Genomic DNA, 16,405 nt, shown 5'->3' with positions numbered 1-16,405 from the left:
GTCTGCAGCACTTGGGCTGCAAAATTTTCCTTGGGTGCACAGAGGACCAGCTCCTCCAGTACACAGTGGGTCCCTCCATGCCCATTGCCCACAGTGGACAGTGGCACCCTCTGCTTTGTCAGATGAGATGTACAAGAGGTCCAGCTCCGCCTTGGTCACATGCAGCAAGCCCAAAATGCCATATGTCATTCACTGGGCTTATAATGGTTGCTTAGGTAAACCTGGCTTTCTTCTGTGGACCCCCAGGCTAGGAGTTCTAATCATCCGTGGCTTGACCTGGCTGCCCCAAATGTAGGGGCTTCTAAGACCCCAAGATCCCCCAATAACCCAGGTGGAAGGCTCCACTTGTCTAATGTACAACACTGGTTCTCCAGGATGTCCAAAGTTATGCCACGAATAAGTGTGTAAGTCAGTTTGTGGTCTCACCCATTTAAAGACTAAGTTCTTTGTCACAGGTGATACTAGGCACAAGCGCTGCCCCCGCTACCTAAATGAAAGTTCACAGAGAACCAGATCAACCAGACACAAAGTAAAGCATACATAAGCTTAAAGCCTCTAAATTCTTAACCTGGAGGCCACAGGCTCACTACCAAGGGGGGGCCCAAGGACAGGAGTTAGGACTCCATGGATTTGGATAGGAAACACTGACATCCTTACTCTCAATAAGCTCTCACTGAAATTGAGCTTTTATTCCATTAGGAATCTAGGCCATAACCCACAGCAGTGCTAGCAGCACCTGGGGCTTTCTTCCAAGGGAAATCACGGATATTTTCATATTTCATTACAGTGTTGCAGACATCTCAAAATATTACTTTCATGCATCCCTGCTTCAACAGCATGGTAGCAGATAGACCTGCTGCTCAGTCTTGTTATTTAATGAGTTAATAAAAGGCACATATTATATCACAAATTTGGTGTTTTTTTTTCCTTAGGTTTTGATAACTGAATGACAATATAATTGGTTTCTATTTTAACATTATTTTATGCATTCTGAGGGACCTAGGGACTCAACCAAAGAAGTCCCCTGACACACAGAAGGTTAAGAACTCTGAGTGCCTAAGGCTACCAGCTCCCAGTGATTTGGGAAACAATAGAGGAGGCCATCAGGGAGAGAGTTGGAGGATCTGGCCCAGAGGAGGGGAGGCAGCTCTCTGAGTTCCAACCTGGCCCTAGGGCTATAATATTCAGTGCTTCCCATTCTGCTTTGGCACATTTCTTTCTAAGGAGTATATGAACACATGGAAAAACTTCAGATCTCTGAAAGACAATTTGAGAAATGTGAATTTAAGGAGTGATTAGCCTGGGAAGATACTAGAATTCCTTGATGTTGTCAAAAATGTGTTCCTGTTAAACCTTTTCGAAGAAGAATAAAGAGATCACGTGATGCCTTCTTAGTCTATAAACATTAGCTCATGCAAAAGGTGGCAGGTTGAAGCTATCAGCCATCTAGAACTTTACCCATCCTTTGTACAGTCCAGCACATATTAATATGAACAGGCTGCTGCTAGGGTTTCCCACAGGGCTGAGGGGCCTCACAGCCAGGAGGGGGATCCCTGGGGAAGTGACTGGGCTTCTGCCCCAGTCACCGCTTACTGCCAGGTTACATGGGGACCAGCACATTTGGATACCTGCTCCTGCTGGGGGCAAAGACTATGTTCGGTCATGGCTGAAGAGATTAATGGGTTCTTGCTTTGTTTGTGGCATTTACTTTTAGGCTGAGAAACTGAGATACATCTCCTAGATTGCAGAAGGATCCAGGGACTGGTGACTTGTTTTACTTTATGCTCTACATCAGAGGCAAGACAAATCCAAGCAGGACAGCACTGGGAGCCAGCACTGAGTTCGCCCACACTGGCTGCCTCCTACAGGCATGCTGTTCTGGAAGAGCACTGGACAAAGTAGTGTCGTAGCTGATCTGTTTTTCACAGCTGAAGACATGAGCGGGCCTGGCTTCTCCTTCTCTCTTTTGCCTGACCATGCTTGTAGAGACATTGGGGGGCTTGCCAAGCAGTCTTAGGGCACAGTCCCTTAGTCTGGCATTTCCCCATCAGTGGTCTATAACTCTTTCTAAAACATTCTGTAAACAGTCCACCTCTGACTTCTGAGGTTAATACCTAGCATTACTGCTGCCCCTACATACAATGTGCTTAGCCAAGAAGCTCTGCCTGGCTGATTAAGGACTTTGCTGCCAGAACCCTCAGTAACCCTGGATACTGCTCCCCTCACAGGTAGCCCAAGACCATGCTCCCTCGGAGGCAAAGCAGGATCCCTGCAGTGTGTGGGCCAGGCAAAGCCCCTCCCCAAGTTATCTCCCTGTGCAGAACTGCCCACCCCCCCCAGCAGTTATTCAGAGGAGCCTGACCCCACTCTCTAAAGACAGCTCCCACCCTCGTCCTGAGTGTGAAGTGAGAGTGAAGTTCTAGAACGGCACATACTGTGTGTGCCGTGATGTTTTCTGAACATACGCTTGAATTGTTAGGTATTGCCACCCATCAGTCTTTTTTTTTTGGTAACAGTTTATTAAGATATAATTTACATACCATATAATTCACCCATTAGAAGTGTACGATCGGATAGTTTCAGTGGTGTGACATTCAGAGTTATGCACCCATCACAACCGATTCAGACATTTCCGTCAGTGCAAAAGGAAGCCTGTGCCCTCAGGCACCGCCCTCCTCACCCGGCGATGCCTCTTCACTCTGAAACTCAGCCTCGGTGGCATTGGGTGGCCTCCCACAGTTTTGTCTCTTTCCCAGGAAACAACGCCATTCTGGGAGAGTTCCAGTCCTCAGAGTTGTGGTTCTTAATCTCTTTTTGGCTCACAGATAACTCTGAGAGTGTGGTGAAAACTGAGGGCACTCTCCCTCCGAGAAACGCACACGTGCAGATTTATGTGCTGCATTTAACACAAGACAGTTCCTAGAACTAACACCATTCCGGCATGGCCTTGCCTGGGTTCTTTGCTTTCATGAGAGTATGAACCTACTTCTGACCGGCTTGTCAAGTCATTTGAACGTGGCCTTAATGGGCAACATAAAATTTCCAAATTCAAGATTCCCATGGAGAGAAAAGAAGAGTGAACTGTGTTATCTGAATTATCAAAATTGCACTGGGGAGAAATAGCTTTTAAGAAGATTGCTTTAAAGGCCTGCAGTCCTTCATTCTTTTAAATTTCTCCCTTTGACCGAGCAGGCCACCAGAGCTTCCCACCGTCCTGCTGGGGTCTCTCGAAGAACTAGCTCTTCCAAACTGCACGTCAGCCCGATGCCATCAGCCCACACTGAAGCCCCACCGCCCGCCCGGAAGCTGCGCATTCCCTGGTCATTAGCTAAGAAGAAAGATGTGCTTCTCCTGAACCCGAGTCTGTTTTCATCTCGGGGGCACCATAAAGCTTTTAAGTCGTCATGTTTTCTTTCCTTTCACCCTGAAAAGCTTGGAGGCAATTTTTCTACCTGCCTCTAGCAGCTGGACTGGGCTAAATGTTCGTTTGTGAGTCAACATTTACGGCCCTCATTTCCCCTCTGGCCTGAATCCACGGTTTGTTCCTTTTTGATGCATTTTTGTATTGCTATCTCAAACTGCTTCTAGAACAAGTCAGCACATTTCTTTTCCTAACCTTGCCATTCTGCACTTCAATGCTATTCACGACAACTGTTTGCTTGATGTACATTCTCAATGACAGAGCTTTATTTTAGAGTTATTTTTCTCACCTGCAATGTTTAGGTGCTAGACTCAAGGGCATTTGCAAACAGCTAAGCATCACGCATAGTTTACCAGGTTTATATATCTGTGTATGAGAGGGAGGGCAGAATTTTTTGGACTTAAGTAGCCATAACAGAAACACAGAGAGTTGTATTTTTTCTATTCAACAAGATACTTTCATAGCACTAGGCCAGGCATGGATCCAAGGACTTTACACGTGTTAAATTAATCTTCACAAAAACTCTGAGCTGGGTATGATTTTCTTATTTGCTTATTTGTTTTAACCTCACCCAAGGACATTTTTTCATTTCTTTTAGAGAGGGAGAGGAAGAGAGAGGGATATTAGGGAGGGGAAGGGAGGGAGAAAGAGAAGGAAACATCGATGTGAGAAACATCAGTGGTTGCCTTCTGTACATGCCCTGACCAGGGAACAAACCTGCAACCCTGGCATGTGCCTTGATCTGGAATCAAACCCTCAGAACATTCGGTCTGTAGGATGACAACACCCAATCAACTGAGCCACACCAGCCAGGACAGGTATGATTTTTTGTTTCCCCCACTTCAAGGATGAGGAAACAGGCCTGGAGATGTTAACTTACCCAAGGTCACGCATCTAATAAATGGCAGAGCTAGGATTAGGAACAGGGTCTTCTGCCTGCAGTCCACACTCTCTACCCTTAGTCTCTGCAAGAGCGAGCCTGGGCACTGGGATCCTGGGCAAGCTACTCACCTGGGGACAGTGAAATCCCTGCATCCTAGACTTTTGGGGACTAAATGAGGCTCCATGGAAATGTAGTGTCCACCCCACAAAGGGAATTCAATTCTGTCCCCTTCAGCTAAATCTGCACAGAAATCCAGACAACACTTCAGTAGGCATCCGGGCTAAGAGACATAACTCACCCAACAAAAGATTATTGGTAAGCAACAAAAGCAGACTACGCACCCTCACCTTTGCATCTCAGTGGGTACCTGATCACTGAGAGGTTTTCTAAAATGTGTATGAAGAAAATAACTCAAATTTAGTTTTGACACATTTTAATATTGGGCATAATCTTTTTAAAAGTGAAGCTGAGAGATTAATTTACAATCAAATGTCCTGACAAACTTAGTAAGTTAACTACTTCAACTTTCAACAACACAGTATAAATTTAAGGGAGTACACCATACCTCATGATTCCATGGGTATTTCCAGTAACAAGAGTGCATGACTGTGCCTTTTAGTCAACACGTTCTATGACCATTTCAGAAGCAGGGTGTGGATCCTACATATTCTATGCAGAAGCTTGGGACAGTCTGAAACTCCAAAATCCCCCCATACCTGGATGCAGTATTTTTAGAGCCTGCCAAGCCCTGTCAGAACTATATTTTCAGTAAATCTAACTCCATGAGGTACTATCTCTATTTTACGGGTGAGTACAAGGAAGCCCAGAAGGGGAGTGATTTTCATCCATCCAGCATTTGCTTAGTGCCTATTGTGTCTTAGGCAGCATGCTGACTGAGGATCCAGCAGGACCTGGCCCCTGCTTTTAAGGAGTTTTCAGTTGAAAGTGGGAGAGACGAAATTCATCGAGCACAGCACAGTATGGCCAGTGCTTTGAGGGGGCACACACATGAGAAATGAGGAGGAACTCTTCCTGGGTCTGGTCAAGGGGTATGGGAAAGTTTTCCCAAGCAAGATAAAGGGACACAGGCAAGTATGTGGAAAGAGGAAGCAGAGCCAAAGGACAGCGTGTACAGAGGCACAAAGCAAAAATGGAGTGCATCTGAGAAAGGACAGGTAGGTAGCACTGGTTTGTACTCTCTGAGCACTAACCAAGTGTGGGGCTTGTGCTGGGTGATGAGGACCCCACTCTGAACAAGACAGGCAATGCCCTTGTCCTCAAGAAGCTTAATTCTAAGGTAAAAATAAACAATAAAGATAACTCAAATGAAAATATGATTTCAGAGAGTGGTGAGCACTATGAAGGAAATAACTCAGGGCAAGAAGCAGGTCTTAGACACAGCAGTCAGGGACTGGACACCTGAGTGCAGACCTGAGAGGGGGAGCAAAAGTCAATCAAAGGCGAGGTGAAAAAGGGATTCCAGGTAAATCACAAGCACAGGGCCCTAACAGGTTAAAGCTGGCTGCAGCTGATAAGCAGGAAGGAGGACAGAGAGGCTGGAGCACAGTGAAAGACCGTGCAGTGGGGTGATGGGGTAGGGGCCAGGATTGCAGACTGTGCAGCAATTTGGATTGATCCCAGGTGCACCCAGAAGTCTTTGCAGCATTTGAAGGGAGGTAGGGGTGACACTGTTCACTTACATTTCTGAAGGACAACTCATTCTGAAGAATGAATGAGTTATTGGGATCAGGAGGGTCCGGCCAGAATCTCAGTGAGAGACTGGGTTAGTTTAGATCAGGGTGATGGCAGTGGAGAAGAGGCGGCAATGGCTGGACCTGAGGATTCTGGAGAGAGAACTGACAGGACCTCCCAATGGCTTGGTCACGGAGGTGTGGGCAAGGAAGGGATTCAGGATAACTTCTAGCCACTGGCAAACAGGATACTGTCCTCACAGGGAATACTGCGAAAATCCAGAGTTCTCTCTTGCAAATGTTCAACATGAGATGCTTATCAGACATTCACGTGAAGATATTCAATAAGCAAGTATCTAAGCCAGCAGCTCTGGAAAGAGATCAAGACTAGTTTTGAATGCAAGGGCCACTGGCCTGTAGATGGTATTCAAAGCTTAAGAATCAAATGGAATATCCTAGGGGAGTGTGCTGAGTAAGAAAACCCACGTCAGCCCAGGGGCTGGAGGGGGGAGCTTTAGAAGAAGAAAAGCCAGAAAACTACAATGAGATGGGGTGGCCAGTGAGCTAGAAGGGAAAATAGGGGTGTCAGGTCACAGAAACCAAGAGACAAAGTGGGAGAGGCCAACTGGGTGAAATAACACTCAGAGACTAACTAGGTCACTGGTGACCTCAAGAACATGACAGCAGTTCCATGGTGGGGGCGGGGGGGAGGGGGAGTGCGGCTGGAGAGGGTTAAGAAGAGTGGGAAGGAAGTATTAATAGTCACTGCAGAAATGGGGGTGAAGGGGACAAATATATGGAGCAGTAGCCAGAGAGGCATACGGAACCGAGGTTTGCTTGGTTTTAGAGAAAGGAGACCTCAGGATGCTTACATGCTGACAGGAAAGATCCACTGGAGAGAGAGCCACAGGAGCATGTCCTTGAGCTGGTGAGGACACTACGCATCACCTTCTTGTCTCTAGTCGCACATTCTAGCTCTCTGCTGACCCCTTTGCTGTGGTCCTCAGGTGCTGGCATCCTTCAGGGCCCCAGGCATAGCATTCTGCTCTTCTCTCTCCATGCCCTCTCCAATAGATCCTATCGGGTGGAGGGGTCCAACTCTGCAAGGTTTCAAATGCCTCCTGCACACTGGCACCTCTGTATCCCATTCAATCCTCTCAGAAACGGAACATTTCCATCGGATGTTCCAGGTGCACTACTCACTCAAACCAGCCCTCGCCTGCTTCCTCCACCTCTGTCTTATACTCCTGCCCGGAGCAAGAGAGGCCTTCGTCAAAGTTCTTTACCCATTTATGTACCTCCGGCTTGACTTCGCACACTACCAGCCCAACTGGCTAGTAAGTGGCAAAACCAATATACCAAGCCACCTCGGTTTGACTCTGAACCCCAGCTTCTACATACTTCCCTTAAAGAAGTTCCTGTAGGTACTTTATTTTCAACATGTACCATAAAATCATTTTAGTCAGCAAGAAAAAGTATCCCTTTATGATAACAAATATTACTGAGAAAAAAGTCTGGCAAAGTGGTTTATTACAAGTTATTGCTGGGAAAAGCCCTTCAAACAGACCAGTGCGGTAGAAATGCCTTAGAGAAGCACCCGTTTTTCAGATTTCCTCACAACAGCTTTGTGATTTTTATGCATTTGCCTTTTTAAAGAGCCGCTGCCGTTGCTTCAGATGACAGTAACTCTTCAGTGCTTGTTTTTATTTCCAAGTTTGTGATTTTTTAAAGAGGCTACTTCAGGGCTGTGAATTGCTTCACTGTCTTTTCACTCTCTCTCTTCAGTTCCTCAATGTGGGCGTCCAAGCGCTCCAGAATGTGATGAGACCTGAGCTCCTCCTCTTCCAAAAACCTTGTGGCTATTGAACCAAGGGGAGACACAGGAAAGGGACACTAGAAGAGAAGCAAATTTTGACATATCAAAATTGAATAGTCTCTTTCTAACACACATTATGCATGACAGTTTCTAACTAGCAACATTAAAAGGTGATTTTTTAAAAAAATACTTTTTCCTCTGAAGGGATTTTTCTTTTGTTTTTATTCTAATGAGAAGACTACATTTTTTAAAAAGTTCTGCAAAAATTCATCAGCTCTCTTCCTCTCTGACCCAAGCTATGTAAGTGTAAAGTCCATATAAATATAATCACTAGCCTAAAGCATATCCCATTGTAGACGTGTGCACCTTTCTACAGCCCAGAAGAAAACACATTTATGCCTGTTACTCAAACTTGCTTTTAAAATCTAACTATGTTACTTTTACTTTAAGACACAAAATATCCACTTATAATATATTAGACACCATTAAAATAGACTCTTTTTCCCTCCGCCAAAATTGCCATCTTGGTCCCTTGTTTGAACCCCTTGGGGGGGGCAGTGGTATTCAGAGTGACAGCTCCAGTTGAGAAGGGCAACACAGCCCCTGCACACCTGCAGCCCCTCCTCATCTGCAGTGGTGGTTGCCTGTGAAGTGACCTCAAACACCGAACCAGTGAACAGAGAATCCGCCCCCAGGGGAAACGCACACACATCTATGTCACAGCGAGTATCCTGCTAAATCCCACTCAACCTGGTAGATTCTACTTTCTTTATTCTACCAAAGAGAAAACGAGGTTCAGGAGCAATTAGTGACTTGCCTGAGGCCAGCCTGCTGACGGATGCCAGAGCTGGGATTCAAACTCTGCCAAGGGGCCCCAGAGCCCAAGCTCCTTGCTAAACTGCACTGCCCCTCCCAGCCCCAGCCTGTGGTCCTCTCACGAGAGCTGAAACAAGAGGACAGAGCTGCCTCGGCCACCTCAGCTGGGAGTGCAAGTCTAGTCACCTTTCACAGCCTTGCATCAGTCCACAAATGCTGCGGCAGAGCTCTGAGTACTGACTGGGGGGTTCATGGATTTCAAGCAAGGAGGCAGGTTCACAAATACCAAATCCATGACTAACGAGGACCAACTGTGTCACCCTGGTAGAGTCTGAGGTAACGTTCTACAACCAGATGCAATTCCTTCCTCCACCTCCGCCCACCCCCTTTTCCCTCTCCAACAGCCCCTCTTCTCCTTCCTCACTGCCCACGCCTCAGAACTGTCCTGCCATCCAGAGGTACTCCCTGAACCAACCGTTCCAATACAAAACTGACCCGCTCTAAAAAAGAAAGGAAGGGAATTGCCCACTAGGGTTAAAGACAAATGACTATAGCTTATAGTCAGCAATAAGTTATAGCAAGACTATAACTTATGCTATATTTCAGAACAAAGATGTACTTTGAAAAGTAATCACAGCTAATATGTCTTCATCAGCAAAACTCTAAGACAGAAATGCATGAGAATAATAAAGGGTACTTCAGATAGAGAACAAATAAGAAAATGAAACAAAACAAATCACACTCCTCACCCTTCAAGTAAAAGATAAAATCAAACTAACTAAACTTAATAAACTAGTAAGATCAGAAAGTTTCCATACCGAAGACATAAACTCTTCTTGGTCATTTATACTCTCAGAGATAGAGTCAGAAAAAATGGCTTCGTTTGGGTCTAGCAATGAAGGCAAAGACTGAGTTTTGTACAGAAAGTTGGAAGGCAAAGAGATGCTGGAGCTGCAAGAGCTGATGTGAACACTCAGGGGGCTGAGGACCCTGAGCACGGGCTCTACGCTGCCCGGCGCGCGTCCTCTCGGAGAAGAAGAAAGACCTGTTTTGTAGAGCTCAGTCTTCCCTCCACCACGTCTGTGCTGGCCATGGGATGGCCTGGAGAGCAGATTGGGAAACAAAATAGATAACAGTTGTAGCAGTTTTTCTCGATTAAAACAGAACTGTTATAGGAAGTTCACTTAAAAATAAATGGAAAGGCTAACTAGTAAGGCTGTAAGTTATAAAATAAGCACCCCACTCAGACCAGGTGTTCCTTCATTCACTCAGGTTCCAAATATCCAGTCCCCACTGCCAGGACCCTGCCCTCACACACTTACAACATAGCAAGGAAGACAGACAAGCTGCCAGAGGGATCTAGCGTGCTCGGTGCTAGAAGAAGGGGACGTACTGCGCACACAGGAGGGGCACAACCAACCCTCCTCTGCGGGTGGAGGAGGGTTAGGGCAGTGAGGGTGTCAGCAAAGGCTTTTGGGAGGAAAACAGGTAAGCCCTAGAGTAAGACCTGAAGCCAGGTGGTTTTCTAGCAAATGCTGACTTATGGTAACAGGCTATAATTAACTAACCAAAAATACAAAAGAAGCTTTTTGTATAAAGCCACCTTGTCATGGGGCAAGTAGGTTGGGGAGGTGGCAAGCAGCACGAAAGGCTCAGGGAACTAAGGATGATGTCTGTACCCACATCCAGGGCGTCTCGCACACAAGCCTGCATGAGAGGGGGCTATGTAGCTCCCTCTGTTTCTCTAAGAGCAGCTTTACTTGTGGACAGTGTACTTCAGAATTAAACATACAGTCTTCTGATGAAGATTTAGTATCTATAAGTCAGAAATTATTCTTAAAGAAATGAGCATTATCTTACAATGATACACATTTTAAATAAACCATGAAGAGATTTTACTTGAACTCTGTCTTCTTGAACTCAGGTGCTCTGCTGTGTGTTGGTTTTAAGAGCACATCATGATTTTTTTTGCACATCTGAGTTGAAATCTCCAGCTTAGATTTGGTATCCATCAAATCTCTCTGTAGTTGTTGATTTTCAGACACTAGTTTATTTAATGTCTCAATATAATTCTCCTGGAGGTCTGCTATTGAAATCTCTTTTGCCTAATAAAAAAGAATACTAGAGTCACTTAATTTGTATAAGAATACTTGTGATCTGTGATACCACTGCTAGTGGGAAATCACATTTTTTAGTTGTAACTAGTTCACCTGTGCCTTTACTTTGGAAAAGTGACACTCTGGTGTCGGCTCTCTTAGACTAAGAGAGAAGAGGAGCTCTGCCTCTCGCAGCGAATGGGGTGAAACATTAGGGCACTGTGGGCTCCCCCGCCGTGTCAGGAACACGCACAGGGCAGGAGGGAGGCTCAGAGCCCACAGGCAGGAAAGCTAATGTGAGAACCAGAAACAGAGAAAGTAAGATAGCAGCAGAGGTTCTTAGAGAAAGGGAAGTTTGAGAAGCCCCCTAACACCTGTGGAAGAAAAGTGAGAGACTAAAAAAAAAAAATTGAACAAAAGTTTCTAAAAAGGAACTCTGGTCATCAAGGACACTTAAATAAATACTCTCTGGCCTTAGATATTTTTACGTTACATTGGCACCTCTTCATGTGTGTGAAACCAATTTGAACAGGACAAAGCAGCACTCACTTATAAAGTGGGAATTACTGCTCCAATCTGGCCTGAGTTTTGTGATCATCAAGTTATTGCTCTTTAATCCTAGGTGTTGCCCGGTAATACAGTAAAAGTGGTGTGGACCATTTTTTTCTAACGACAAAATATTTTCATCAGCAGTCTGAGAAATGATGATAATCTCTAGAGTTCCATACAATGTTTAACTTGGTCTTTTCTGTAAAGAATTTTCTGAAAATAGGCTGATCAGGGTGGTTTGACATAGAATTTACCTAACAAAAACATAAACTTTAAAATACAAACTTTTAACTATCTGTGTCCCATTAGTGACAAGTTGTAAAATCTTTCAATAAGTTGTCAATTCCAGTTCAAATCCACCCCACCTAAAAAAATTTGGCAGAACATAGGATTTAAACTACAAACTACTGTCAATTTTTAAATAAATGTGGTAAATAATATATTTTACCAGAGCTATTGTGTTCATTAAGATAACTAATTTATTAAAGTAGTTATTTAACACAAACATTCATGTGTAAAAGCGATTCTACTTTTCTAGGTGGTAAAATGCAGTACGACACTTCCTAACAACTATTCCTAACACGTACAAAATACGTGCACTGGGTGTAACTTCTAAACCACAGGAAGTTTTACTGCTGACAGGATTTTCACCAGAATTTGATACCTGATGTCATTAAATATATTTTTTTTAAAAAGAGAATGCTTGCCTTTGCCAAGCATCCTTTCAAATGTTCTCGAACTTTATTTTATTAACAACAATTACAGGTAAATGAATGTGAAAGGTAACATAAGAACTGCGGCAAGCACACACCTGGCTGTACAAAGAGAGGACAGCACCACCACTGTCTGATGGAGGTTTCAGGAGAAAGCAAGCTGAACAGAATCTCTGGTCATGGTAAGGCCTAAGCGCTGTGACAATTCCCAACTCATATGTGAACAGGTCATCACTGCATAAAAGAAGATTCTATCAACCAGTTACTGCCAAATCCTGGGCCTTTTGAAGATTCTGTGTTATAAACCGGCTAGTTCTTGGCGTTCTCCACTACCAACTACGTATTGGCTTTGTCACCAATACTACCAGTTAAAGTATTGGCTTTATCAGGACATATAAAGCCATTTCCATCCCTCCATCCATCTTCCCCATACAAGATGTTTACCTGTTGTCTCTTTTCCTATCTTCCTATTCTTACCTGGCTCGTAAGTCTGTGCTTTAAAAAAATTCCTTTCACTATAGATTTGGAGGGCTTACAGGAGGGAGCAAAGCTAGAGGCTTATTTTCCTTTGCCATCTTAAGTTACAACCTAACATTTCATAGTATGGAAAGCTACAAATTAACCACCTTTCTATAGATCAACATTTAGTTTATTCCAAAATTTTGGATACTGCAAACAATGCTAAAATAACCATTTCTGTGCATTTGCTCCTATAGGATGGGTTCTTCAGGAATGCCAACTGATATGACCGTTCCAGAGAAGTATTCCTCAATGACTATCAAGTCCAGAAATGCGCAGGACTCAGCAGTTTGCAGGCTCTCTATATTTACAAGTTTGCTGGGTATTGCTGAACTGCCCCCTCGAAAGGCCCTATCAGTTCACTTCCTTATTAACAGAGCACGAGAGGGCCTGTTTCCCCATATTTTTACCAACACTACTACCTTAGTTATTAAAAATCACTGTCAATCCAATTAGCAATAGAATATTTATTTGTTCTGTTTTGATTATTAGGGGGGTAGAGCAGCTCTTTTTTTTACTGGATTTTTGTATTATTTCTATGTATTTTCTATTTATGCCCTCTGACTATTTTTGTACTGAATAATCTTTTATTATCTTTATAGAAAATCTTCATACATTAATATTTTATGTTAACCTTCTGTCTGTTTATAGATTGTTTTCCCCTGTCTATTAGTCTTTTATGGGATCTTTTGCCACCCAGAAATTTTATATTTTTATGTTGTAAAATTCCTTATAGTGTAAAATTCTTCATGGTTTCATGATGTTAAGAGAATCTTACATTATAAAAATAATAGCCCATATTTTCTTTTAGTTGAAAGTATTCATCTAGAGTTTCCCACTTCCGCCCACCCAGCCTCCATAATCCATAATTATGAAATCAGAAGTACACGGGAGCAAATGGGGCAGGGAGTAACTCTCCATCTTTGGAGGCACGCATTCCCTCAGAAGTACAGAAAATAGAATTTCTAGTCTTTGAGCATTTGACCCACATCAAAAAAGATGGGTTAGAATAGATGGATCACTTTCCAAATTGTAAGAATTTATAACCGAATAGTTAAAAGAGCATCAACACTTTATAACTCCCTGTTAGCAGCTAACCACGTTCCCTCTGGTTCCACAGGAATGTGTACGCGTTTCCTGCCCTCCCTACCAGACTATTCTCAGTCTCTCAAAGCAAAGAGTTCTCTTATCATTCTTGTCTCATCGCCTACTAAAATGCTCCGAACATACGACTTTGGAATATTTGATTAAATTAATTATATCTTATAGAAATGGAGTTAAAACTAAATTACTTAAAAGGTTGTACAATTTATAATAAAAATATTTAAAAAATAATAACAACAGTATCTAACACTTACTATATGCTAAGCAGTATGCCGAGCCCTTTATATACACTCTCCCTATTAAGAAAACAGACTGTGTATATGTTTTATCACATACATAATATTAAAATACCTTCCAGCGACTAGAATGGAGAGTCATATTTTGCTCACTTCCACCACTATTTTCTGCAGAAGGATCATTCCATGTTCAATCTTAACTCTGTCTTTACCATAGGAATATTTACAAAGGGGTTTCCTTGAAGGCTTCAATAGTAGAAAAACGTAAGTTTCTACTACGTACCTCATGCAAACCCAATTCCAATTTCGTCACCATTTCAGAAAGACGACGATTTTCTAACTTGAGTGACTCCAGCTGATCCAAAATGTCCTGAGAAAGGAAAAGCAGACAGGACAAACAAAAATAACAAATAAATCTTACAAAATTTTTTCATACATAATTTTCATTGGGCAGAGTTACATCTTCATTGAGACATATAAATATTTTCTAAAAAGATTTCTTTAAAAGGTGTTTCAAGATGAATTAACACACATGTAATTAAAATGTTGTTCTAAGAGAAGGAAACAGTTCCCTGGCAAACCCCTAACCACTCTCCTCGGTCGGCCTCCCCTGACGGCTTCTAGCTCCAATATCACGGCAACTGCACTCTTTGCACATAACAATTCCTTACATTCAGCCCTCCTTCTCCTTAGCTTTTCTGCTTGGCCATAAATTCCTGCCTTCCTTGGCTTCCTGCTTCCTTAGTGAGGATTGCTTCCTTCTTAGTGCTACTATTTTTTTTTTAGCTCCATGGCAACACCTTTTTTATCCTAAATGAGTAATATCCTAAGTCGGTTCAAATCTCTGCCCATCATACTTTGTGTTTTCTTATTAAAATCTCTAAGTCTCTCGGGGTGTTTCAAATGTCAATGTCATGCAAAGACTTTCACAGCTAAATGTCTTACTCTCGTTTTAATCTTCAACTCCAGGCCATCTGTGGAACTGACTACTAGATATTTATTTCCACATGCAAGTCCAGCCTTTATCACAAGGCAAAGGTGCCAAACCAGTGTCCCCTCTACCAGCTTCCCCATTTTGTATACCTTTCATACAGATTCATTACTCTCTCCAAAACTGCTCCCTATCTTTTCTCTCTTTCACTAAAGTGCACCAGTTTCCACTCAGTTGCCCAAACTAGAATCAAGTTAACACCTTTCGTTAACTCTATCTCACCCACCCTCCCTGTCCTATCAGATACAAAGCCCTGCCAATTTTACCAGCCAAATACCTCTGGCATTCACCCACGTCCCTCTCCCTCCACTGCCCACTGCTCGAGCCACCATCTAACTGTCAAAACAGCATCTGGGTGCTCTCTTTGCCTTCTTGCTTCTTTCCCATATGATGACCAGAGAGATTTTTTTATCCTAAGTAAAGCCATTCTCTACTGACAACACTCAATACCCAGACTCTTAAACTTGAATGACAGGGCCCCTCAGGAGCTAGTCCCTGCTTTCTAGTCTCATCCACTGTCATTTGCCCCCCACCCTTGGAGTTTGTCTTGTCACGGAGAACACGTCACATTCTCACCTCACTCCACAGCAACAGTCTCTTTCCTTGTCTGTGTCTACTCTCACCCCTCCACCAATCCTCACTAGGATGCTTATTACCCACCATGCTCTCAGCTCGAAGCAGGTGTCTACAAAATTTTACTGAATTAAATACTACAAAAATGGTATCTTTAATAAACTCAATCCTCAAAAACAAACTTCAAATAAAAAAATGTTTTGTTCCCATACACCTTGTGCTCTACAGCTTTTTTTTCAGCCTTTTGCATCTCTGCTTTGAGTCGCTTTTCCATGTCGAAGGAAGATGTTTTGGCAGAAGCAATAGTGATATCTCGCTGATGTAACTCCTGAGTTAAACGAGAGATTTCCATCTTCATTCCTTCCAGTGCAGAACTGTAACTTTGGTCAGCCTGTAAAATCTGTTCTTTCAACTACAAAGAAACAAAAAGGAAAGTATTAAAAATTAAGAGAAAGTATGTAGACAGAAAAATATATTAATAGTTAGAATAGTATAGTAATTTTTACCTTACTTCAAGACATGAATTTTCCCCCTAGATTACATCTGCAGAAAATTAGCAATTTACCATGTTGCATACCTGTACTGAAGGTCAGTTAGTTGTACCCGTAATCACTTATATCTCAAAAGAGGGAGAGATAACTTATTCAAATACTGAGAACCAGCATCAAGGCCCGTGAACACATTATTTAGAGGACAGCACCTGTGACCTCCACTCTTTAAGATGCAAATCTAAAAATGAGTCAACAAATAGGATAGCCAGAGCCCACTGATGCAGAGACAAACAGCTCTGCATACCTCACTAGCCAATGAGAATGTTAACTACACCACAGCACAGAGGACAAGACAAACCCAAAACCACCTTTAGTCAATAAGAATATAGTACATGCTAGCTCATATAATATCTTTTTGCAGCAAGAAAATATATATAGCTTAGAAATATTTCCATTTAACGATGTATTTTAAAATAAAGTTAAAGAGTATGAAGAGGAAAGGCTTC

At 43.0% G+C, this 16,405-nt stretch overlaps 1 protein-coding gene across 12 annotated transcripts in view; it reads right to left on the bottom strand.

Moving 5' to 3' along the window:
• Window positions 1-7,507: 7,507 nt before the first annotated feature.
• The window catches only part of CEP63 (centrosomal protein 63), a 42,401-nt gene continuing 33,503 nt past the window's right edge, over window positions 7,508-16,405 (bottom strand). For 4 of the 12 annotated variants that reach the window (XM_036030679.1, XM_036030677.1, XM_036030675.1 and 1 more), the window contains 5 exons: window positions 15,623-15,820; window positions 14,128-14,214; window positions 10,527-10,732; window positions 9,446-9,740; window positions 7,508-7,888 (listed from right to left, as the gene is read on the bottom strand). In XM_036030679.1, coding sequence (XP_035886572.1) covers window positions 7,730-7,888; window positions 9,446-9,740; window positions 10,527-10,732; window positions 14,128-14,214; window positions 15,623-15,820 — 945 coding nt within the window. In that variant the 3' untranslated portion in view covers window positions 7,508-7,729. Of the gene's footprint in view, window positions 7,889-9,445; window positions 9,741-10,526; window positions 10,733-14,127; window positions 14,215-15,622; window positions 15,821-16,405 lie in introns of those variants that run through there. The other 8 variants (XM_036030680.1, XM_036030681.1, XM_028518186.2 and 5 more) reach the window with 6 other exon arrangements.

Source organism: Phyllostomus discolor, chromosome 7 (genome assembly GCF_004126475.2).
Source record: "Phyllostomus discolor isolate MPI-MPIP mPhyDis1 chromosome 7, mPhyDis1.pri.v3, whole genome shotgun sequence".
Lineage (NCBI taxonomy): Eukaryota > Metazoa > Chordata > Mammalia > Chiroptera > Phyllostomidae > Phyllostomus > Phyllostomus discolor.
This window is presented reverse-complemented; position numbering and strand designations above follow the sequence as displayed.